Source organism: Pelophylax lessonae (assembly GCF_965119305.1).
Source record: "Pelophylax lessonae genome assembly, chromosome: 13".
In the NCBI taxonomy this organism is placed as follows: domain Eukaryota; kingdom Metazoa; phylum Chordata; class Amphibia; order Anura; family Ranidae; genus Pelophylax; species Pelophylax lessonae.
The window spans coordinates 105,263,101-105,288,476 of NC_138780.1; the positions used below are offsets into that span (position 1 = coordinate 105,263,101).

General features: G+C 45.1%; 1 protein-coding gene across 1 annotated transcript; it reads right to left on the reverse strand.

The window, feature by feature from the left end:
• Nucleotides 1-5,739: 5,739 nt before the first annotated feature.
• ZNF770 (zinc finger protein 770) lies at nucleotides 5,740-7,770 on the reverse strand. Its single transcript, XM_082242513.1, has one exon. The coding sequence runs from the start codon at nucleotides 7,743-7,745 to the stop codon at nucleotides 5,811-5,813; it is 1,935 nt and encodes a 644-aa protein (XP_082098639.1). The 5' UTR covers nucleotides 7,746-7,770; the 3' UTR covers nucleotides 5,740-5,810.
• Nucleotides 7,771-25,376: the final 17,606 nt, after the last annotated feature.

Genomic DNA, 25,376 nt, shown 5'->3' on the forward strand with positions numbered 1-25,376 from the left:
CTGACATTCCCAGACATGACTAGGCATGATGGGAATTGTGTTTCTTGAACAACTGGAGGGCCATAGTTTGAAGACCCATGCCTTAGGGGGTTGTAAGGCGCTGGCTCCAAGCGGTTAAAGCAGAGCAACAGTCTATATCACAGGTGTCAAACACAAGGCCCGCGGGCCGAATGCGGCCCCCCCAGGCCATTTCATGTGGCCCTCGCACCTCTCCTGCAGCTGCGGCACCCCCCTTGTCTCTGCCCCCACCTTGTCTCTGTAGTTGGCAGCAGAGGACAGAAATCCTTTGCCAGATCCTGCACTCCTCTGTGCAGCAGCAGAAAGGCTCACCCCCCCCCCCCCATCTCAGCAGTCCGCAACAGAGAGGAGGCAGAACCACTCCTACAGATCCTGCACCTCTCTGCGCAGCCGCAACACCACCTTGCCTTTGCCTCCCCTGGTCTCAGCATTCGGCAGACTCTGGAAGCGGACTCCAGCCCTCCTCTGGTTCTCCTCCAGACCCTGCACTTCTTCCCAGATCCACCCGCATCTTCTTCCTGGCAGTAGCAAAATCTAAGGGGAGTGCATTGTGATGTAAGGAAAAGTGGGGGCTCTTGACATCTCATGTAAAGGTGTAAGGGGGCGTGGGGTGCTCTGGACATCTAATCCTTTAGATATAACCGGCCCTTTGAGGGCAACCATAATGCTGATGCGGCCCTGCAATTAAATTGAGTTTGACACCCCTGGTCTATATGGAAATCACCAGTAAATGTACATGATGGCAGGTGGTATTTTGTTTTTGAATGTGAAATGTGAGCTACAGAAGTCCATGCACTGATTGGACCATCCATCGTTTAAAAACGGATTAGAAGGGTATAACCAGGGAATGTGTTGATGTGGTGGAATGGCACTTTTGGAACTTCATCCTTTTCGGGATTGTGTCCACACTGTTCATGAGAATCCTCATTTCCCGCTACAAGTCCAAACACTGTATATGTTTTCATTCAATGCATACAAACATAAGGCAGACATAGGTAAACAGGTTGCAAAAGAAAATCAGTTTAGAAAGTAAATGCTGACCTCCTACTGTTAAAGAGGTTGTAAACCCCAAAAAAATGTTTTTTACTTTTTGCAAGCTGCAAGAGAAACCCATAATGAGCTAGTATGCATCGCATACTAGCTCATTATGAAATACTTACCTTAGAACGAGCCCCTGCCGTGCCGCCCACTCACCTGTATGACGGGCGACATGTCCAGTCGCCCGTCTTCCTGGGATTGCGGCATCCGGCCATCTGATTGGCCGGAGCCGCAGTGACGTCACTGGATGCATGTAAGGTAAATATCTCCTAAACGGTGCATGTTTAGGAGATATTTACAGTACCTATAGGTAAGCTTTATCATAGGCTTACCTATAGGTAAAAGTGTCAGAGGTGGGTTTACTTCCTCTTTAATACTAACTGCCAGGCTTGAATAGGTCATTAACCCAGAGAAAGCATGCAGACAGTGAAGTCAGAACTGCAAATTTGTTCCAGATTAGTACCTCAAAGTATTGAGACCAGAGGATCAGCATAGCAGCCAGCCAATTAGCATTTTTAGAAAGAGAAGACACTTAGTGCAACCTATATATTTCCCAGTACTGATTTCCCATCGGTTTACATATTCATAACTGTAAATTTATTCTTCACATATATTGGTTTAAAGGGGAGGGACAAAGGAAATGTACTAAGTGTCACTTACCTGCAACTTACCAACCTACTTGTAACATGCACAGGTCCTTGGTGGTACATTATGGAGCTATAGGATGAATGTAACACTTGGACAGAAGAAACGGCAGGACAAGACCTGAAAGTGCAAGGCTCAGGACATCAAATGGTAATCCACCCGAATCCATGTTCCAAAGATATGAGGGTATGCTGGTGCTCAATGTCATAGAATGGCTTCTTTCTTCCACTCAGTGAACACACTTCTAGAGTTCTTAGCTTTGTCCATCTTATCCCTCCGTAAGTAGTTCTTAGTGCCGGTTCACACTTCGGAGATGACAAGACATGGCATGTGATTCGGAGCGCACTGCTCCTGAAATCACATGTAATGTCTGTGCGATGCGATTTCAGCCATACAGATTGTCAAGTGTACTCACTTTTGTTGCCAGCAGTTTAGACAATAATGGCTGTGTTGGGTTATTTTGAGGAGACAGCAAATGTACACGGTTATAAAATAGTAAGTGCTTGATGGTTTCTGGCTGCAGTATCAATGGTCCATACACACAATCCGAAAATCATACAAAAAATACTGCTTTCCAAGCGATTGTTAGATAATCGTTAGTACACAGCTTTTGAGAGACGATCAGGACAGTTCATCAGATGTTATCTGTTTGGACAATCATGCAAATCTTTCTCCTACGATACCATATCCTATGATTTTCGTTTAATCAGTACAGTTGCCGTTTGAAAATACAATACAAATACATTACAACACATTATTACATCACTTCTGAATTTTTATTCTGTCATATAAGAATTTTCTTAACTTTAGTAACCAATTCAGTTTCAAAATGGGACTAGCAAGCAGAAAAAGTCAGACGATTTGTCGTCCAATTTTCGGATCGTGTGTATGGGGACCTAAGTCATTGCACACATGCAGCAAGTGAAGTCAGTAGAAATCCACACACTGAAGCCATTGTATTTCTGTGATGACCTTAATCCTGTTTGAGTCACTGACCTGGATCAGGTATGTAGATCAGAAAAGTCAGAGGTTCTTATCTGCATATCTGTAGATACCTGGAGACCAATAGCTGAAAGTACTGAAGCCACAGAGTCAGCACATCAGGCAGGTAAGTAGAATATTCAGAAAAGGAGATCAACAGTAGGAGAAGTCTGGCATTCCTCTCATGACTGGCTTCTGTAATGGCTCATTTACATCCATGCGTTGCAGTAATGCACATTACGTGTGTTGCGGTGCCATTCATTTTTAATGCCACCCCACCGCACATGCGCTGCAGCACACTTCAATACAGAGCAACTCCCCAAAGTACATTGAGTTATAAATTTGCGACAGGTCTGATTTTTAGTACAGTTTGATACATTGGGGGCTCATTGATTTCAATGGTTTGCCTAGCACCCTATACACAATTGTGCAACTTGTCATGCGACTTTGGACATCATAGCCTCATGACAAGTTGTACCCCATGTTTTCCAATAATAACCGCAGCGATTTCAAAATAGTTCATGCACTAATTTGGTTTGACTTTCATGAAACTTGAAGGCCATAGACTTTAATGGCAACCATCAAAAGTTGCATGAAAGTCATACCTGAATGTTTTACATGCAACAGTGGGTCCGACTTTGCAGAGTCACATCCAAGTCGCACCCATCCAAAGTTGCACTTTGGAGTCGTACAAGTGAGAATGGAGCTTTAAATGCAAAGTTTTTTTTTTAGTTTTGGAGTGGAGGGGTTTAGAACACCGGTCAGGTTTCTATGCCAGCTCTGCCCCTGTTAGGGAGATTCTCCCTTTCAGTTCTGTCCTGTTTACCATTATCACTGAGAGTAAAAGAAAACTCACAGGAATAGAAAGGAAATCTTTCAATGGTGACACCAGTTCTGGTGACCCTGGCCACAACCTGGGATTCCCCCACTTTGGAAGGATTCCCTCTCACTTCCTGTTTTGGCTATGGGATAGGAAATGAAGGGAAATCTCCCCTGTAGAACACAGATGGCAAAAAAAAAAAAAAAAATAGACAGGGGTAAAACCCTGCCATACACTATCCAACATGAAAAAAAGTTTTGCCTTTACTTCTACTTTAACATATTGACATCAACACACCAGTGGTGTAGCGGTAAACCTGTCAGGTTTTCATTCTTGCCTGTGTCTAATGGGAAATTAAATTCATCCTGCCTGTCTTGTTGACCATTGTACAAAGAAATATCAACCACCCACAACCTAGAAGAACTAGCCTTTGCAGCGTGGATCACATGGAAGGGAAACCCATGTCAAAAAACAACAGTGAAAAAAATCCCAGCTCACTTACCAACCAGCCTGAAGCAAACAGAATTGTCCTGTCTAACAGTTCACATTAACACCAGGGGTTTACTTTGCACACATTTGCAAAAATATGCAGAAGCTGCAGGGCCACTTCCAGGCACCCCAGTATTATCTGCAGTCCCAATTCTATACATTTTGAGAGTATCCCAAGTTGGAGCACATATACTGTGTGTATGTATATTATATATATATATATATATATATATATAGGCAAATGTGTGCAAACGAAACCCCTGGTTTTAATGTGAACAATGTGATAATTCGGTCTGTTGCAGGCTGGTTAGTAAGTAAGCTGGGAATTTTCTCTGTTGTTTTTTGTTGACCGTTGTAACTGGAACAGAAATGAATAGAATTTACAGTGGTCACTGCAACAGGTCAAAGGAAATCTTCCAATGGGGACGCAACAGAAAACTTCCCAACAAAAAATCCCAAATTTTGAATTGTCACAAGAACAGGAATACTTGGGAGCTCTTCCAGTGGAGACACTAGTTCTGGTGACAACCAGTGATTACTTCACTTTCCCTTTACTTTCTGTTGTGTCTCTGGGACAGGAAGTAAACAGCAATCTCCCCAATGGGTCACAGATATAACAAAAACATATTATTTCAATGTAATCTATCACAAAACATCCAAAACAGTATGTAGTCCAGACAAGAAGGCCATCTCGTGTCTGATGCGGTTTGCAAGGTATTCTGCCTTTGCCTGCAAAACATATCACACTACAGTATATAGATAGAGAAAAAATATTTAATATTTTCAAGCTTTCCAACACAATACATCCCACGCTTTAAACTGTTTACTGAAAAAATGTTATCTGAAAAAGCGTACATCCACAGATATATACACAGATCAGTAAAACAATTAGACAAATGTGAAATAATCCACAGAGAGGGAAATAAAAGCATTTCCTGTTGTAACATCTGTAAAACAAATATTCTGGTAGTTTTTTTTTTTTTGTAACTGTTAAAGTGTGAACTCCATTTTACTGCCTATTTCTAAATTAACAATGCAAACTTGGTCACTTTAGGGATGATTTACTAAAAATGGAGAGTGCAAAATCTGGTGCAGCTCTGCATTGAAACCAATCAGCTTCCAGTTTCTGCTGCCTGTCACTTCAGCCGTTCTCTTTCTATTTTCTTCATTTTGGTCAATGACGTCACCCGCTCATGCTCTGTGTACCCTGATTTTCCGGCAAGCTAATGATGCTGCCGGAATATTACAGGGTCTATGCCGGGGCTGCGACATTTCCTCTGCTGGACGTCAGCCCCGTGCTCCCCCGAGACTCCGACATTCCCCATGAAAAAAATTATCCACTACCCCATGTGACTTGCTACATCACAGGGGAGTGCTAGTGGAGAGAGGCTTGGTAAAACGAGGCTTGGTTTCGGCGTCTACTGCGCATGCGCGGGATTTCCGAACACTAGACATACTGTGGGCGGAAATACCGCACTGATAAGAAGACGGAAACCACAGCAAGGATGGCGGCGCCGAACATCACAAAATACCGACCAGAAAGAAAGAAATTAAAAATGTAAGGAAAACTTATAATTGATTGCTTACATGACATTTGATTGAGCATTACATGTTACTGGCGTTGATTGGATTTTGAGATATGCAAGTACTGAGTATACTACCGCTTTAAATATAAAAAGCTGAAACGAGAAGCTGATTGGCTGTCATGCACAACTGCACCATATTTTGCACTCTTCAGTTTTAGTAAATCAACCCCTTTGTTACAAGCAGGAAAATTAACATTTACAGAAGCCCAAAACCCTTCCCCAGAGTCAACCACCTAAGCCATCATTTTACCATGAGTAACCATATGTCGTTTTAGGTGAGGATCCTGACGAAAGGATTTGCCACACTCCTGGCACACATAGGGCCTTTGGCCGGAATGTGTAAGGTGGTGGCGCTCAAGTTTGGAAGGTGAATGAAAGTTCTTGGAGCACACGCTGCATCTGTACCTCTTCTGAACTATTCGGGTCCTCATTTTTTGCAGCGCTCTTTCCTGGCTGGATTTAGCATTACGAACTCTTGGTAAGGTTATCCTTGACCTCTTTGTAACCACTGGCTTTTTTATCACCTCGGGCAAATCAGCTGCTTCTAGTTCTACTTTTATTTCAGGGACCACAAAAGCCATTACGCTAAAGTCTTGGCTGTCTTCTATGGGCCTACAAGAGTGCTGGTTGAATTGGTAACTTGGGTTTTCTTGCCATTGATCAAATGTTAATGACTGATAATCCCCCAATGCAATTGGTGGCCTGCAGAGGCGATCTCTCTCAGTGTGAGTCACCTGGTGTCGCTTTAGGTGGGCAGACTGACGGAAATTCCTTCCGCACTCCAAGCAGGTAAAGGGTTTTTGTCCGGTGTGGATGAGGTAGTGCCTTCGCAGCTTTGACATGGAAGGGAAGGTTTTCTCACAGCGGTCACACCTCCTCACTTTGCGTCGTGTCAGTAAAATATTTTGTGCCTGCTGCAGAAAGTGATGAAACGTGTCCCTAAGCTGTCCAGGGTCTCTTTCTTCAGCAGCTTCTCTATCCCCTATTAATCTGTTATGGTTTGTATTGAAATGTTGGTTTCTAAAGTGCCTTCCAAGAGGTAGATGAGACTGTCCAAAGTGTCTTCTGGGAGGTTTGACCTTTTGTTGGGGACGCAGCTGCAATATATTTCTGGGGACAGCAAACTGCTGGTAGTCTAGCGCACTGGGGTCACCTAGCTCGGTTCCCTCCAGATGTTCCGTTTTTAGTGGTCTCTCCGTTGGTTCAGTGTCAGTAGGAAACATTATTCCGTGAGGGTCCAAATAAATATTGCCTCTTTTTGGTACCTGGTCACAACCAGTGATATGAGTGTTCATTGCAGCGCACATATGACAGTCCAGGATCTCCTGGCTATCAAAGCACTGGTCACACGTGGAACATCGGAAAGGAACAACGTAGATATTGAGGATCTCTTCAGGTTCCTCCTTCACTTGTAAAGGCTCCGTATCAGAATAGCCCACACTGATCTGAACAGAGGACACCGCTGCATGGCCAGTTTCATGCTTGAGAAGCTGTTCTGGTCTCTTGAAGGATTTGAAACACTGACTGCATTGATAGGGCCTCTCCTGAGTGTGGGTCAGCTCATGGATTTTCAGGTGAGCCTTCTGCCGGAAGGCCTTCCCACAAAGAACACAGGCAAAGGGCCTCTGGCCTGTATGGATCATGAAGTGTCTGGCCAGCTTGGAGCGGGAAGGAAACACCTTGTCACACAAGCCACATCGCTGATTTTCTGGCTTTCGGTTAGCGGTCGCATTCACAAAGTCGCACTGGTGGAGGAGTCTCTTCTCTTCACTTTCCAATGTCTTCTGGCATCCAAAACAATATGGCGGCAGGGACAGACATCTCCTCCGGCGGGTACCTGCAGGCTTTTTGGGCACCCTTGCTTTCAGCCGAGCGCCCTCAAGATGCAGCCGCTGGTGCCTGGTAAAAGTGTCTGCGTTTTTAAAGTGTCGGTGACAGATATTACACTGGAAGGGCAGAGCGTGGGTCATCATGTGCCTCTCCAGGTGCACCATCTGCCGGAACGTCTTGCTGCAGTCCTGGCATTGGAAAGGCTTCTGGCCGGTGTGGGTCAGGTAATGCCTGGCCAGTTTAGAAGGGGTCTCAAACTGCTTGGGGCAAACATCACAGCTGTATGGCCGCCTCCTGGGGGCTTTAATGACAGCTCTGCCCTCCAGGGATTTCAGCATGTTCCTTGCAGCAACCTGGGCTCCAGCATCACATCATGACAGCAGGTTCAGTGTAGGGGGATAGATCGGCTTGTCAATGGCTGATCACTGCACTGCCTTGTACAGATCACTTCTAGGGCTGTCCTGTACTAAGCTATGCCACAAGGATGCTGCTTTACGGCTATACCACGCTGCTGCAAACCTCTACAGCCTGCCCACACTCCATTCCGGCTATTCTTCTGTTCTGTGCAGCTGCTTCTTGGGGTGAGACGAGGACAGCAACCATAGCCTGCACCCGGAAATCTTCTGCCTGTGTGAGGAGTCAGAATGACAGTCAGCTGACGACATCGAAGAGAGTCTGAAGCAGCGGCAGCCATCTTTGATTTGCCGCACATGCCATTCGTTGTCAGCGCCCTCTGCTGGAGAGCGGCCGCACGTGTTGTGTAGAAAAGACCGAAGGATTAAAAGTGTTATGTAGAGTTGTGTCCGATCTCCGAGCGTCACCCTTATCGAGAATAAGGAAAGCACAGATGGATGTGCAAAGTGGACAGGCTGGTTAAGCAATGTCTGGTTGTCACTAGTTATCTATGTAGGCAGAAAAAAGCCATAAACAGGAACTGTAGTCGTCGGGGGTGCAGTTTCTAACCTCCATGATGAATGTTGCTTCATAAAGATGACAGATCCATAGATCCCAACTGTCTATGATTTGGAACAAAGTCCCTTCTTCCTCCTCATTTTGGTCTGATCTATAGAGTTATATATAAAATGCACTTTTTATTTTTCAAAAAGTCTTTCCCAGTGGTAAACCTTACTTCCAATTTATAAATTGCTGCATTTGTAAATCCCAAAAAACAATATAAAGGAATAGTAATGGCAAACAGAAAAAAGCACTTGTGGGTTTATCATTATTTTTGTGCAATTCTCCTTTAAGGGGGCGTGGCAGGGGGTGTGTCCAATGCCTACATGCTTTTGCTTCTAGGTGTCCCTCATTCTCATCTCAGAAAGTTGGGCAGTATGCAGATCATTGGTGGATCTGAATGGAAGGGGCCGGAGAAAATGGCCTGCTTATGTCTTGGCCAGCTATAGGCTCCGAATTACACATGGTGGTGGTTGGGGGGGGGGGGGGTGGTTTGGGGTAAAAATAGGGTCTTAAAGAGGAAGTAAACTCCTTAAATTTTTTTTTCTTCCCTGCAAAGTAAATGCATAATGTGCTAGATGCATACTAGCACATTATGTGACACATACCTCCAACGAAGCCTGCGTTGTCCCTGCTGCTGGCTGCATCCATTTTCACCCATCTTCTTCCGGGTTTGCGGACTCCAGGAGCATTACTGGCAGGAGCCACGTGACGTTACTCCCGCGCAGGCGCACGGGAGCCGCCAGTCACGGCACAGGGCTCTGAAGGAACGGCATGGGCGGCCGTTTCTTCAGAGCGCATTCGCCAATGACGTCATCGGCTGCACGCACTGTAAATATCTCCTAAACGGTGCAAGTTTAATCTCAACCTTTTTTCAGTCAAGGCACCCTTTAAAATTATAGACAATCTAAAGGCACCCTTTAAAATTATGGACAGTCTTGAGGCACCCCATTCTAAAATGTAAAAAATGAAACTATTCTAATAGTTTTACACAATGCAGCAACATCCACACGTAGGACACCCAACATTAGAGGTGATTTATTCTTCCAAAGCAAATACGCTTTTGCACGCCGGTACTGACTAGTATTCCAATGTTTCTCTTTTCCCTCAATTTCTCTCCATCTGTTAGCTAATGTCACCCAGTGCTGAGGGAGAGGGGCACAGGAGGGACAATCAAGGATGCTGTAGAGTCAACAGACATCCTCCTTTATTCACTGTTGTCATTAGTTGTTAGGATGCCAGTGTCTAGAAAGGCTTTGTGTAACTAAAATGAAGGCCTGATCCACCTGCTGGCTTGTATACAATTTTTAATGCATTTTTAGGCATTTTTCCAAGGCACCCCTGAAGAAACCTCAAGGCACCCCAGTGTGCCTGGGCACACTGGTTGAAAAAGGCTGGTTTAGGAGATATTTACAGCACCTATAGGTAAGCCTTAATATAGGCTTACCTATAGGCAGAGTTGTATAAAGTACTCGAAACCCATACTTGAGTAGAAGTGGAAGTGCTCGATCAAAAAGTGACTTGAGTAGAAGTACTAAAGAATTCAACATTTTTTGTACTTAAGTATTGCAAGTACTTTTTTAAAAATGTTGCTACTCAAGTACTGAAAGTAAAAGTACAAGTACTGTGTTATGTAGTTATTAAAGAAAGAAGTCAAAAGTTTGAACATCATATTGTTTTTTATTATTTCAAATGCAGCTTTTATTTCTACATACAGTAGCATTTATTTTCGTATGCGCTGATAATACACATGTTTTGAGCTTCATGAAACCTGCCATCTACTGTTCTGGCAGTGGTAATTTTTATAATAGTAACGAGTAACTATGCAGCACAAAAAAAAAATATCGGAGTAGAAGTATTGAAATCATCGAAAAAATGTAGTGAAGTAAAAGTGGAAGTAGGAGAAAAAAATTCTACTCTAGGAAAGTACAGATACCGCCTTTCGGTACTTAAGTACAGTAGTGAAGTAGTTCTACTTAGTTACTATAAATCTCTGCCTATAGGTAAATGTCAACAAAGTGGGTTTACAACCTCTTTAAAGTGGATCTTAAAGCAGGCTGGGACCTGCACCAAGCACTACAGCCGGAGCCAGCAATGTCCCACCTATTCACTTCTACATAAACCCATCAAAACCCCATTTGGCCCCACCCAGCGAGGGTTAAATGCTCGTTTAATCTAGAGAAGCCTTTCTTAACCTTTTTAACATGGAGGAACCCTTGAAATAATGTTTTGGTCTCAGAGAACCCCTGGTAATATTTAGAATATCTATAGCTCAGAGTACATTAGTGTGATGGTCAGTGGGAAGAACGTTCCTTACATTTGTGATTAGTGGGAGGAATTCTCTTACAATTAGCTGAAAAGATCATTGGTGTTAGTGGGAATTTATCTGAGAGGTGGAAATTGCTCAAGGAACCCCCGAGCAATCTCAGGAGGAACCTGAAGGTTCCATGGAACCCTGGCTGGGAAAGGTTGTTGGAGGTGGTGCAGGGACAAGCTGCATTACTAATGCCTCGTACGCATCGATTATTGGCCGGGAATTTTCGGCCAACGTCCGATCGGCCGATTTTCAGCTTGTTAGTATGATGCTTTCGACAACCGACTCCGACTTTTCGGCCGAACAAAATCTGGTGTGCCGGCTATAAAATTTTTGTTGGCCGTCAACACAACGGCTGATTTTCCGTCAGTCAGTACAGATTTTGGCAGACAAAAATCTGATGAGCAAGACTGGGCATGCTCAGAGAAGAAAAAACACACGGAAAGTAAACCAGCACATGACATCACTTCTGAAGTAGATTTTTGCTGACCGAGAAAATTTGTGTGCAGTCTAGGCACATTCCAACCAACAAAACACCACACTGGACAAAAGTTGGACAATCGGTCGGCCGATAATCGTTGCGTGTGTACGAGGCATTAGCCTCTCCCTTGAACCTGGGCTGTTCTCTTCTCCTCGAAGCTCTGGGCTGTGACCTGTCCCCTGGCACCATGACAAGTCGGGGGACAGGCCCTGCAAGGGTGTTTTTTGTGTATTTCCTGGAGTTCAGCTTTAAAGCTGATCTCCATGTTTTAGTGAATTTTCTTCTTTAAGTCTATTTGGATGAACTATTGACTTTACTACTAGATGCAGCACCTGTGTGCGCTGTATGAGCTGTATAAAGCCTCAACTGTGTTCCGATGGCAGGATGGGAAGTTCCTGTCCCATTCCCGAAACAAAATTGATTCAGACTGAGTGATGCTCGGCCATTTACAGGGAGCTTTGTAGTCTATGAATGAATACAAAGCTTCCTCTGACTGGCTGAGACGGAAAGTTGGGTCAGATGATGTCACGATCTGCAACTCAGCCAATCAGAAGAAGATTTGTATTCATTTAAAGAATAAAAAAACTCCCTATAAATGGCAGAGCATCACACACTCCGAATCAATTTTCTTCCAGGAGTGGGATGGGAAGTTCCTGACCTGATGCTGGAACACAGCTCTGTATACTGTATGAGGCTGGATACAGTTCATGCAGCAGTGACAGCCACTGCTCTTTTTCAACCTTTTTCAACCAATATAATCTATATCTATCAACCAACATTTGTGAGTCACAATTTCTTGAAAATCATGAAAAATGCGTGCTATTAAATTTCTATGTGCAGCCTTATGTACTGTACATACAAATAAATGTGTATACTTTTCGGTCACTAGAGGTCACCCACTAACTACATATGATTTGTAGGAGACCGAGGTATATACTGTAGTGTATTAACAGCTCCACTATCTCAGCACCTTTTCTCTTATAAGGCCAGAATATTTTCATTTTGAAGATCTGTTGCTTCAGTACCACATAACATTTCCCTTTATTAGTCTTTACTAATATATTATACAATTTTTGGAGGGAGGGTGGCTTTGCTACGGTAGCAGATTAAAATGCATACAAAATTTGAATGCGATTCCTGCTGACCTTTTGTCTTGTCTGCGCATGTTTGGCCACGAGCCTGAATAATAAAACTGGTCTGTTTTTGTCTATACTGGGATAGCTGTATAATTTTTTTCCAGTACTTAATAATTCTCAATGTGAACTGGTTTCTGTTCCTCAAATAAACTTGTACATATTTATTACTGTATACATTCTAATTAAAAGGAGCAAACCAGAAGAATATGCCCAACCAGGCGTGCTCCGGGGGTGCAAATGTGGACTCCTGCACAGGAGCCCTTCTGTGGGACAATACTGGGTTTTGAAGAAAGAACTCCATTTAAACCCCGTTTTTAGGTCTAACAACTGCACTTTTCAGAACACATTGTGAAAACATACCTAACTTTCTGAAATAAGGATGGACACCTTTATTTTCAAAAGGAAATTGTTAGCATAGATTTCTGGGAGCTGCAAATGCTCTCTTGCTTTTAAAAGGTGTTAAATCATCCACATAATTATTTTAGGTCTTATATTTGCCCTGTATGTTCAGAAAGATCTAAAGAAGTCACACTGGTTGGTGAAAGCAATGGTATATCTATCATATGTTTTAATAGATGTGTGCCTACTTCTACATTCTTTTTCTACATTAATAGATGTGTGTGCCTACTACTAGATACTGTGCATTCACCAAATGCAGCACTTACAATTTCTCCTACACATAGTTGCTACTGCTGCCCTCTTGTGGCCAATAAGTGACATGCATCCATATTAGCAGTCAAATTTTATAGATGTAATAGTTATTATTACAGCTATTTATATAGCGCTGACAATTAACACAGCACTTTACATATATAGTATATTTTACATTCACATCAGTTCCTGCCCTAAGGAGCTTACAATCTAATGGCTCTCACATTCATAGACATACATACTAGGGCCAATTAACCTACCAGCATGTCTTTGGATCATGAGAAATTTTCAATACAGACATTAAAAAGTCACCCTTGCCTATTTGTTTTTCAAGGTGTGAGCTCCAGGCTATCATCCTTATTCTGTTTTCACCTCCTAATGCGCCACTGAACAAGTATGAAGTCATTGAAGTTAGTTTATTCTTGCCTTTAGAATACAGATTCTAAGTACTTCAGGAAAGAGCACCCCTAGAGTGAATAAATATTTCTGAGGTTGCTGACACTTAGGTTATATTGGTAAGGTCTAAGCATTCATGTCATTGCATTGTACTTTACTGTAGACTGGAATATATAGATAGGGGGCATGGACAGTGTTTTATTCTTGGGCCTTTCTGTTAATCTATTATATATAAGGGGATTTGAAGAATATTATCGGGATGTTAAACTTGTGGAAATCCTGTATGAGCTACTAGGGATAGACCAATGTTTTTTCAGGGCTGATACTGATACCGATATTTTGGTCACAACGTATCCGCATCGGCCGATATTTTGTACATTTAAAGTCTTGAAAAATAAAGACAATTTTTTACACAAATCTGGTACTGAACATGTTAGTTTTTGTTTAATGCTTAATGGCTGGCTTGCTGGCACCCTGTGGTGGGTGGGTGGCTGGCTTGCTGGCACCCTGTGGTGGATGGCTGGCACCCTGTGGAGGATGGCTGGCTGGCACCCTGTGGTGGGTGGCTGGCTGGCACCCTGTGGTGGATGACTGGCTGGCTGGCACCCTGTGGTGGGTGGCTGGCTGGTACCCTGTGGTGGATGGCTGGCTTGCTGGCACCCTGTGGTGGATGGCTGGCTGGCACCCTGTTGTGGGTGACTGGCTGGCTGGCACCCTGTGGTGGGTGTCTGTCTGTCTGGCACCCTGTGGTGGATGGCTGGCTGTCTGGCACCCTGTGGTGGCTGGCTGTCTGGCACCCTGTGGTGGGTGGCTGGCTGGCACCCTGTGGTGGGTGGCTGGCTGGCACCCTATGGTGGGTGGGTGGCTGGCACAGGGGCTGTGGGTGGCTGGCTGGTACAGGGCCTGTGGGTAGCTGGCTGGTACAGTGCCTGTGGCTGGCTGGTACAGGGCCTGTGGATGTGGCTGGCTGGCTGGTACAGGGCCTGTGGGTAGCTGGCTGGTACAGTGCCTGTGGCTGGCTGGTACAGGGCCTGTGGGTGGCTGGCTGGTACAGGGCCTGTGGATGTGGGTGGCTCTCTGGCTGGCACTAGGCTGCTGTGGGTGGGTGTATGGCTGTGATACACTCCCGCGAGACTAGTCCCGACTCCATACGAGGCTGTCCAAGGTGAGGGAGGCGGCCTAAGAAGGCAGAATGACATCACAAAAATATCGGCAATATCGGGCAGTTCCGGGGCCGATACCGATATATTGGGGAAAGTGCATAGCGGCCCCCGATATATCGGCCTATCCCTAGTAAAAACATACACAAGTGGGAACAAATGCCTAGTGAATTACCACCAAAACCATTAACTAAAAATGCACAACAATGTTATACTCACAAAAAAAGGATAAGATCAACTAAACAACTACACAGCTCCAGCAGGTGAGATGGGTATCTACATTTGATGCCACATGATGAAAAAGCGTACGCGTTTCAGGGGAAAGAACCCCTTTCTCATAGCTAGTCCAACCAAGCAGTGAGCCACTATTTGGGTGCTCGTACATTAAGGACACACCCCCACAAAATGAGCAGTTGAGCAGAGGCAACCTTAACCCCCTCTCGCTGGTTAATTACCAATGCCCTCATGGAAAAAATATATATATATATTTATTTATATCTTGTATATACCAATTTTGTAGTTTAGAAATATTGAAATATCCTCAGAATAGGTGCCGGAGTATTCACTTATTTATACATCTATATTTTTTTAGTCTATTTATTGGAATTAAATTTGTACTATTATGACTATGTATGTGTGTTTTTATGTACAGTATTAACCAGCTCGTGGGTTTGTGTATTTTTTGCATAAGCGCTGAGCTGGTTGTAGTGTCCGCCTGTGTGTACATACGCACACAAGCTTAGTTTTACCATTATTATCACTTATGATTTTTATTTGTGTAATTTCTAAGTGAAAATGTACAAATTGAACCCAAGTAGCCATTTTCTCTTCCCGGTGTCATGTGAATCAGTGTTACAAGATCTCAGGTGTGAATGGGGAGCTGGTGTGTTAAATTAGGTGTTATCGCTCTTACTCTCATACTGATCACTGGAAGTTTAACATGGCATCTCATGGCAAAGCACTTTTTGAGGATCTGAAAAAAAATAATTGTTGCTCTACATAAAGATGGCCCCTGGCTGTAAGAAGATTGCCAAGACCCTGAAACTGAGCTGCAAGACAGTGGCCAAGACCATACAGCTGTTTAACAGGACAGGTTCCACTCAGAACAGGCCTCACCATGGTCGACCAAAGGAGCTGAGTGCACATGCTCAGCGTCGTATCCAGAGGTTGTCTTTGGGAAATAGAGGTATGAGTGCTGCCAGCATTGCTGCAGAGTTTGAGGGGGTGGGGGGTCACCCTGTCAGTGCTCAGACCATACGCCACACACTGCATCAAATTGGTCTGCATGGCTGTCGTCCCAGAAGGAAACCTCTTCTAAAGATGATGCACAAGAAAACCCGCAAACAGTTTGCTGAAGACAAGCAGACTAAGGACATGGATTACTGGAACCATGTCCTGTGGTCTGATAGGACCAAGATAAACGTATTTGATTCAGATTGTGTCAAGTGTGTGTGGCAGCAACCAGGTGAGGAGTACAAAGACAAGTGTGTCTTGTCTACAGTCAAGCATGGTGGTGGGAGTGTCATGGTCTGGGGCTGCATGAATGCTGCCTGCACTGGGGAGCTACAGTTCATTGAGGGAACTATAAATTGCAACATGTACTGTGACATACTGAAGCAGAGCATGATCCCCTCCCTTCGGAGACTGGGCCACAGGGCAGTATTCCAACATGATAACGACCCCAAACACACCTCCAAGACGACCACTGCCTTGCTAAAGAAGCTGAGGGTAAAGGTGTTGGACTGGCCAAGCATGTCTCCAGACCTAAACTCCATTGAGCATCTGTGGGGCATCCTCAAATGGAAGGTGGAGGAGTGCAAGGTCTCTAACATCCACCAGCTCCATTATGTCGTCATGGAGGAGTGGAAGAGGACTCCAGTGGCAACCTGTGAAGCTCTGGTGAACTCCATGCCCAAGAGGGTTAAGGCAGTGCTGGAAAATAATGGTGGCCACACTAAATATTGAAATTTTGGGCCCAATTTGGACTTTTTTATTTAGGGGTGTACTCACTTTTGTTGCCAGTGGTTTAGAAATTAATAGCTGTGTGTTGAGGTATTTTGAGGGGACAGCAAATTTACACTGTTATACAAGCTGTACACTCACTACTTTACATTGTAGCAAAGTGTAATTTCTTCAGTGTTGTCACACTGATAAAAGATATAATAAAATATTTACAAAAATGTGAGGGGTGTACTCACTTTTGTGAGATTCTGTATAGCCATACATGTGTTTATAGCTCTTTTTTTTTTTACATTTGGATATTACATGAATTTTTTATGCCATGAGTTTTATCTTTTTGTCCGTTTATTAGATAGAGTGAGTACCACTATGTTCAATATAAACGTTTGAGGTTTGAAGATTGGGGACACCCCAACATTTCCTTTCTTTCCTCCTTCTGCCTCCTTTTTGTTTTGGGACCTTCACACTTGGAGTACCAACTCTCGCTGGGCATCACTGGACGTGTACATTCCATCTGTGAGCAATTCAGCAGCGGGCGCTGGCCTGTAGGCACAGTATATTTAGACAGTTGACCTGCCTTCGCCCTGCCCTGGGGTCAGGGCCCTGATGTCCTTCTGGCCCACGCTCACTTCCTTGCATGCCCCAGTTCTGAACGTGCATTCCAACCGCACACCACTTTCTGTGCGACAGGATCTCTGGCATTTGAATGTGAGGTGAGTTTCTGTGGAACGCCAGGGTCCACAGTATAGTAACACAATGGCGTTTACATTATCATCAAAAGAGATTGTAAGGGGTTAGCTCGGTAGCGGGTGTGGGTGACCCCTTGGGTGGGTTCGTTACACAGAGAGACAGCGGAGGAGTGGTTGAAAACAACGGTCTATGGTTTATTCTTCCAATTTGCTGGAAACAAGTGCAAGCATCCAAACAGCATAAATCAAACAAACATAAAATAAACCCTGGCCACTTGGGGCGTCTATCTTCACAACACAGGAACCTACCTATGGTGTCTGTCCCAACCTACTGCTGGGCAGACACTGCTGGTCATACAGCAGAAGACCAATAGTCTACTTGTTTTCTTTTCACACAGAAAAAGTCAACACCACCTCACCTTCAGAAGTCTCTCAGCTCACTGCTTTCCTTAAAGCGGAGTTCCACCCTGGATTTTTTTTTTTTTTTTTAAAAATACCCCCGGGACAGTCAGGGCTAGTGCATTCCACAATGGCTAGCCTCTGATCTGTCCCGGGTTGCACTTACCTGTTAGGACAAATACTTACCTTGAAAACGTCTTGTCCAGCGCTGCCATCTCAGATGTGGGCAGCTTGAAGCCAGCGAGATGCTCTTCGGCGTCCTCTTCCGCCTTCTTCGGTCCCACGATGCCCTGCGCCGGCCCCGACGTCACTTCCGGGTCGCGCGAGTCATCCCTCCACAGCTTCTGGGCATGCCCAGAAGCTGTTTAGAAGGGGATGACGCGCGCGCCCCGGAACTGACGTCGGGGCCGGTGCAGGCGCAATGATTCCTGGGAGCGATGACGTTCAGCTCCCAGGAATCATTGCAGAGCCAGGAAGTGACGACGGGCCGCGGCCGAGGAAGGAGGAAGAAGGAAGTAAGGTAAGTATATTTTCTTCGCTACGAGGTAAGTAAAAAAAAAAATGCGATTATCCATTTCTTTTTCAGGTGACCCGGAGCGAGAAGATGGAGGTAAGTATAAATTTAGGGTGGAACTCCGCTTTAATGCACAAAGCCTCAGGATGCAGCAATGAGTAGTCATCCTCTGGATAACTTATAGAGGCCTTAATTGCCTCGTTCTGAATAGCTGAAGCTTCCCAATGTCCTTAAACCTTTCTGGCTATCTCTGCAGCCGACACCTGATAGTAATTGGTGAATTGTCTAAACAAGGCAGAAACTTATCTCCCGTCTGTGACAACACCCACAGATTTACCTGACTTCCTGTCACAAGATGTACACTTACATATGAATTAATTCTGCAATGTGGTGCACTTACTTTCACTTTTCACAATGCTTAGTCCAGGTGTGCATTTTTGTTGATTTTGGAAGGTAGTGCAGGTGTGTGTTTTTGAAAGATATGTTTTATATGTATATATATAAAAGATACATTTTTATTTTCTGTGATAAGGGGTGTTTAACCGCTAAGGGGGTCAAGGTTGCCTCCGCCCAACTGTTCGTTTAGTGTGGTGTTTCCTCAATATATGAACACTCAAAAAGTGGCTCACTACTTGGTTGGACTAGCTCTGAGGAAGGGGGTCTGTCCCCCGAAAGGTGTACGTTTTTTACCATGTGGCACCAGATGTAGATACCCATCTCACCTGCTGGAGCAGTGTACGTGATAAGCTTGATTTCATCCTTTTTTTGTGAGTATATTTGGTGTAATGCACAAGGCATTTGCGTATGTTTGTACAGTATCCTGAAGATCGCCCAGTCTGAGGAGGAATATATCGTTGAAACCATTGCCTGCCATAGTCATTTTGGGATTGAGCGCTGGATGGTTCCTTATAATAGCACTGTGTATTCAAAATTGTCTTGCCCTTATTCTGTACTACCTCGCACGCATGAGACGTGATAAGATATGACCTTATAAAATGTATTTTGAAATAACCAATCCAATGAGAAATAGTAATGGTACAATTATTGTATAATTATGTTCTATCCCTTTTGATACAGTACAACGCAGTAATTCTGGAACTTGGGGGAATCAGCTATAGGAATACAGTTGGCAAACATTGGAATTTGAAGGTAAGACAGGACTTATAACATGTCATGACCTCTAAAATTAGAAAAATGAAAAGCTATCTAATATATAAACCATATGATTAAACCAGTGAAGCACATGTTGAGGAATTCTGATCTCCTGCCATTCTGGACTCTGATACCCCTGCCCTCATCCCCAAAATAATCTTAGTGGTGTTCAGCTCTGAGGTCTGCAGCCACCAATGCATTGTGACAAGCTGGGAAATTTGTAGCTCATTGGTAGCACCAAACAGCGAGTTTACTTCACACCAGGGCTTTTTCTGCACACTTTTTTCTCTATCGCTCATTGACAGACGTAGTCCTCTGTGATACAGCACCTTCGGGTTATGTTGCCTCCACAGGAGTAGGACTAGACAGGAAATGAAAAATGCTCTGGCCACACCCCAGGGGCAGTCCCCCAGGGTATATCCTCTCTCTCTCCGCCACAGCAAATCAGTTTTTTTCTGTCTAGTCAGGAGTAAGGACCTAGATACCTTGCTGGGATCTTCGGTCCTGGCAGGATTTTTTTCTTAGAAAATAATTTTTTAAGACAGCTTTTTTTCTCCAGTGTTCCTGTGAGATCTTCAAGCAAGAAAGCTGAACTGGGCGACGGGCGGGATGTTGAGATCCAGTGGTCACCCCAGTTCAGCCTACGAGCGCGTGCAGGCCATAGCTCCGCGCTGGGTCGGCCGCGACATAGTCCCACTGGACGGGGACTGACCCTGCGAGTTAAACGTCTCGCTGAAACGCCAAAGACCATGAGTCACGGCGCCCGTATTGGTCGACAGCCCTCCTACCTCGGTGGAGAGGGGTACTGTCAGGAGTTGGCGCCCGCCTCGTTCCGGTATGGTGAGTAGTATGTTCCCCCTTTCCCCCTGACGGGTCTTGTGGTGAACGCGGGCCCCTCTCTGTAATGGTAAGGATGGGTTCCCCTCTATCCTACAACATGTCACAGATCCCCCTAATTGAGTGTGATTTTTGTGTACAAGAAGCCAGGAGGAGGTTTGGTTTGGGAGCTGACAATCTAATTGTAAAAGTGTGTAAATGATTGTAGTCAGTGGCAGTACTAGAACTTTACTGTGATAGTATAAGGTATCCTACCTGTCAGTAGCCACAGGGCGATGTCTATACATGTATACTGCATTCCAGATCATTCCTCCAGCTAAGCAGATGCCTCCCGACGGCCACGGACCGCATACGGCCCGCTAGGGTCCGGTACCTCCGACCACGCTGACCACCATGAGGGTGAAGGGTTGTGAGGCCGAGATCCTTCTGCAGACATGCCGCTATTCTGTGCAGGCCGCCGCCATTGTCTGGTAGATCGCACGAGGCCGCCATTTTGGTGTAGCCTCGTGTCTCCAGCATGGGGGCGGCCATGTTTGAGGTGACTCAAACACCTCATGGAGCCAGGGGGAGGAGCCGGCAGGCGTGTTAAGGGGCGGAGCCGCCTCTTTTACCCAGGAAATAGGGCCAAAGACTTCCTGTCTGTAACAAGACAAGCAGCTGATGAAAACTTCTGTGCATCAGGGATGAGCCTTGGGGTCTGTCTCTCTCTCTCTGTGGGGTCCAAAAAGGCAGGTAACACTGAGGGGCGCTGTTGCGACTGGGGGACACAAAAAAAAAAAAAAAAGTTTTTTTTTTTTTACTTTGTCATTTTTTGTCGCTGGCAAGTGTCTTGTATAATCATTGACCCTGCCGCATAGGTATCCCCACCTGATCCCCTCAAGGTGGCCGCAGGACCCTCCAGTACCCCACTTGTTTTTAATGCATTATCTGCAATTTTGGAGTCTTTGGTATCCCGGGTGGAGGGGCCTGTCAGGGACGGGGGTCAAGTAGCGACCCCCGCCTACCCCTATTGTTTATCAGATACTTCAGATACGGATTCGGAACTGGTCAATGCAGTTGCAGGTCCCTCTTAGGGGGCTGTTGTCTCAGGTAATATCTCCTCAGCAGTGAGGAGCACGTTTCTGCCTCCGCCATAGCACAAGAGTGGTGGATGCACTAGTTGTGTCCGTCCGGGAAGCCTTTAGTCTTGAGGTTACAGCGGCAGAGGTAGCTGAGACTGAGATTCCTTTTTGGTACTTGTTAGCCTACCAAAAGGGCGAAGGATTTTCCTTTACCCAAATGGGGTCGTTTTGAAACGAACCCCTGTTATTTCCAAACGCATGGCTAGGTGCTATCCGTTTGAGGAATTCCTCTTTATAGGATAGACGGTACCACTTGCTGTCTTGCCACAGACTGTTAGGATAAAAAGACCTCGTAACTAACGAGGACCTTCCTTTTCTGCTCATATAGAGTTGTTCGTTCCGCGAGGGCGGGCGATAAGGCGAAACCCTCCAAAGCCCCTTTAGAGGGGTTTCAAAGGGCGCTGGTCGGGTAAACAAAGAGTCCGGCTCAGCCAAGCCTGAAGATACAGCCTGATGCGCCCCTACCCATCTCTGGGGTGGGGGGGGGATGTCTTCACCGGTTTCTGGAGGACACAGGATCGAGTTTCGATCACTTCCACCGGTGCGATTCTTCCCTTCTAACATTGAACGGTTTCAGGGGTTCTATTCGAACCTATTCACAATGCCCAGGAAAGAGGGCAAGGTGCGTCCAAATCTGGACTTGGGAAGAAATAGAGTCCATCCGTACAGTGGTGGCCTCCCTGCATCAAAGAGATTTCCTGGCGTCCATAGACATATAGGATGCCTATCTTTATATCCCCATCATCGCAGGACATCAGCGTTTTTTCGCTTTCCCAAAGATCATCCCTGGTTCCCACCAGGAGACTGAACTATCTGGGCCTAAGGTTGGATACATCCTGGGCAAGAGAGTTTCTCCTTGCTGGGAAACTCCAGAAGGTTCAGTCAACGATTCGGATGTTGCTGTCCGTCAATTGGCTGGGACTGATGGTGGCCTTCTTAGAGGCAGTACCGTATACCCAGTCTCATACCCGAATTCTCCTGAAGGAGATTCTTTTTTAATGGAATCAGAATTCCGATTCCCTGGACAATCGGATCCGGTTGAGCGAGCGGACCAGGAAGTCTCCGATGCTCAACCAGGGGAAGTCATTTCTTCCGATAGTATCCAGATTACCAATAAGGGTATCGGAACTGAGAGCGATCAGATTTTGTCTGATTTACTGGATCGAGCAGCCCGATTCAGAGCCAATCGCATATGGCCTCTTCATCCAGAGGTTTTTCCCTAGCTGTCCCTTCATTGGGACATCCCGGATGAGGATCTGTTGGCACCTTGGCCTAACAGGAAGGTGCGGAGGTTTGTAGCTCGCGCCACGATCCTCTAGCGGACGCAGCAGAAATGCTGATCGCACCGTGGGGGCAGTATCAGCTACGGCATGCCTTCCATCCTCTCAAGTTGCTGCGGGAACTTCTTCGCAGGATAGAGGTGGAGGGAATTCCAGTTATTCTGGAAATTCCGGATTGACCTCGTCGAGCCTGGTACGCCGACTTGGCGAGGCTAGTCGCGGACGCTCCTTGGAGACTTCCTCTCAGGGAGGATTTGCGGTCTCAGGGACCGATCTTCCATCTTGCTTTACAGTCGCTGGTTTAATGGCCTGGCCATTGAGACCCAGGTACTGAAGGACAAGGGAGTGTCAGCTTCAGTTATTCCTACCTCCAGTTAAAGCAAGGAAAGCGACTTCCAGCACATGGAAGTCTTATATTGCATGGTGTGAATCTATTGGATTTCCCCCACAGACCTATTCGGTGACCCAAATTTTGGTCTGTCTGCAACAAGGGGTTGAGCAGAAACTATCCTTGAGCACGATCAAGGGTCAGGTTTTCGGCGTTAGCAATCTTCTTTCAAGAAACCTTTGGCTAATCATTTCTTGGTGCGGAATTTCATCCAGGGGGTGCGACATCTGGCTCCGCCAGTGTGCGCACCCTTACCGCCTGGTATCTTAATTTAGTGTGGTCGGTTCTTCAGAAACTTCTCTTTGAAGATATTAGGGAGATTCCCTTGCTTACATTCCCAGAAGGTGGCCTTCTTGGTGGCCATTACTTCTGTATGCAGGGTGTCAGAACTGGCCGCATTATCCTGTCGTTCCCCAGATCTGGTGGTTCATAGGGATAAGGTGGTTCTTCTTCTGAATCCATCCTTCCTTCCTAAAGTGGTTTTCGTAAGACGGACTCACTTTTTGTGATCACGGATAGCCCTTGAAGGGGGTTGCCTGTGTCTGCCGCGACCATATCTACATGGATCAGTCAGACGGTGGTACAGGCTTATTCTATTAAGGGTCGGAATCCTCCGTTCCCTGTTAGGGCGCACTTCACTCGAGCGCTCAGTACTTCCTGGGCCTTTCGCCATCAGGCGTCAGTGGTCCAGGTATGTAAAGCGGCCACCTGTTCGTCTGTACATACCTTTACAAAGTTTTATAAAATTGATGTGATGGCATCGGCGGATGCCTCATTTGGCCGCAAGGTTTTGCAGGCCGCAATTTGAGGAGACCGGTGGTCTACCTCGAGGGTTTTTTTCTGTTTGAAAATTTTTTTGTTGAGTCTCATCATTAAGGATGAGCATTGTAAACTTCTAGTTGGCCCTGGTTGGGCCTTCTAGATTTGGATTTGATTTCCATTTTCCCACCCCTCATTTGTGATACTGCTCTGGGACTTCCCGAAGGTGCTGTATCACCGAGGACTACGTCTGTCAATGAGCGATAGAGAAAAATGGATTTTTGTAAAATCTTACCGTAAAATCCTTTTCTCTTAGCTCATTGACAGATGTAGTACCCGCCCCTCTGTTTTTGAGTTGGGTTGGGTTAAATTCTCTAAGCACTGCTTTTGTGACATAACTGATTTGCTGTGGCGGAGAGAGAGAGGATATACCCTCGGGGACTGCCCCTGGGGTGTGGCCAGAGCATTTTTCATTTCCTGTCTAGTCCTACTCCTGTGGAGGCAACATAACCCGAAGGTGCTGTATCACCGAGGACTACGTCTGTCAATGAGCTAAGAGAAAAGGATTTTACGGTAAGATTTTACAAAAATCCATTTATTTAAAACAAAGCAAAGTTCACATTTGAATAGTTCCCCATGCAGGGGTTCTCACCATCAATACAAAAAAAATATAGAATTTAGCCTTGCAGCTTTACATTTCAGGCCTCCTGCCTTGTTCCTCCAGACCGTCAAACACACAGTCGCAGTGCACAAAACACTGTACCTTTGTCAGCTTGATTGTTTCTCCTGCAGTTCCCTTCTGCTACATCCTCACAGGCTCGGGCCTTCGTTTGTCCTGACCTGGACAGTATGGTGCGATGTGCAGCTCACAGCTCCCTTCAGACACTGACCCCGCCGGGAGGTTAGGGCCACTCACCTCGAACACTGGCTCTAACATGAATGCCGCACACTCCTGCATCATCAGTGTTTGCTTACCAGAAAAATCAGGCCCAGACCGCCATTTTCAAGAGTGGCACAGGCTCTACCTGCCACAGTATGTACCCAAATATATAGGACATATTATATAGAATAATAGAAGAATATGAAAATAGTTGGAGATGTAATGTATTTAAGGACTGTTATGTTTTAATATGGGGTAGCCTAAACTGTAGAACTTATGAAAAAGAGTTCACATCCAAAAACTGCATAGAGAGCTCCATTTTACCATTGAGACATGTTCTCTGATATCATTATGAAAGTACCAAAAATGATATAAATATATGTATTGGCATCTAATAAGTTGGTAGATATGAATATGCTGAGGCAAAATGGTAGTTTAGCCTGATATATGCAACGTCAAATGTAAATGTTTTAATATCCTAATAAAACTTTTATTAAATGCCCTACTATGTGTGTTATGTGGGTACCTAAAAAGTCTGCCCATTCTTTTTTTATTTATTTTTTGACACTTGGTAAATCCATCATACACAGCAACTGACATTCCACTTTTTCTTCAACAAGTGTGTGGTCCTCCATATTCCAAGACAAATACAGGAACCTCTAGAACTGCTGCTAGTGTTATGGCACTACAATTTATCTACTGAAACTAATATGTCCTACATTCATAAACAGAACACAAATGCCTGGATAATAGTTAGGAGTAGAACCTGTGATGCTACTACAAGTCACTCATTTTTTTAGTATTATTTTTTTTTTTTTTTTAGGCATACGATTCTTGGTGTTGCTCCACGTGGAAATCCTGACTGTACAGCCCTAAGAACTATGTTAGCATCAGGGATA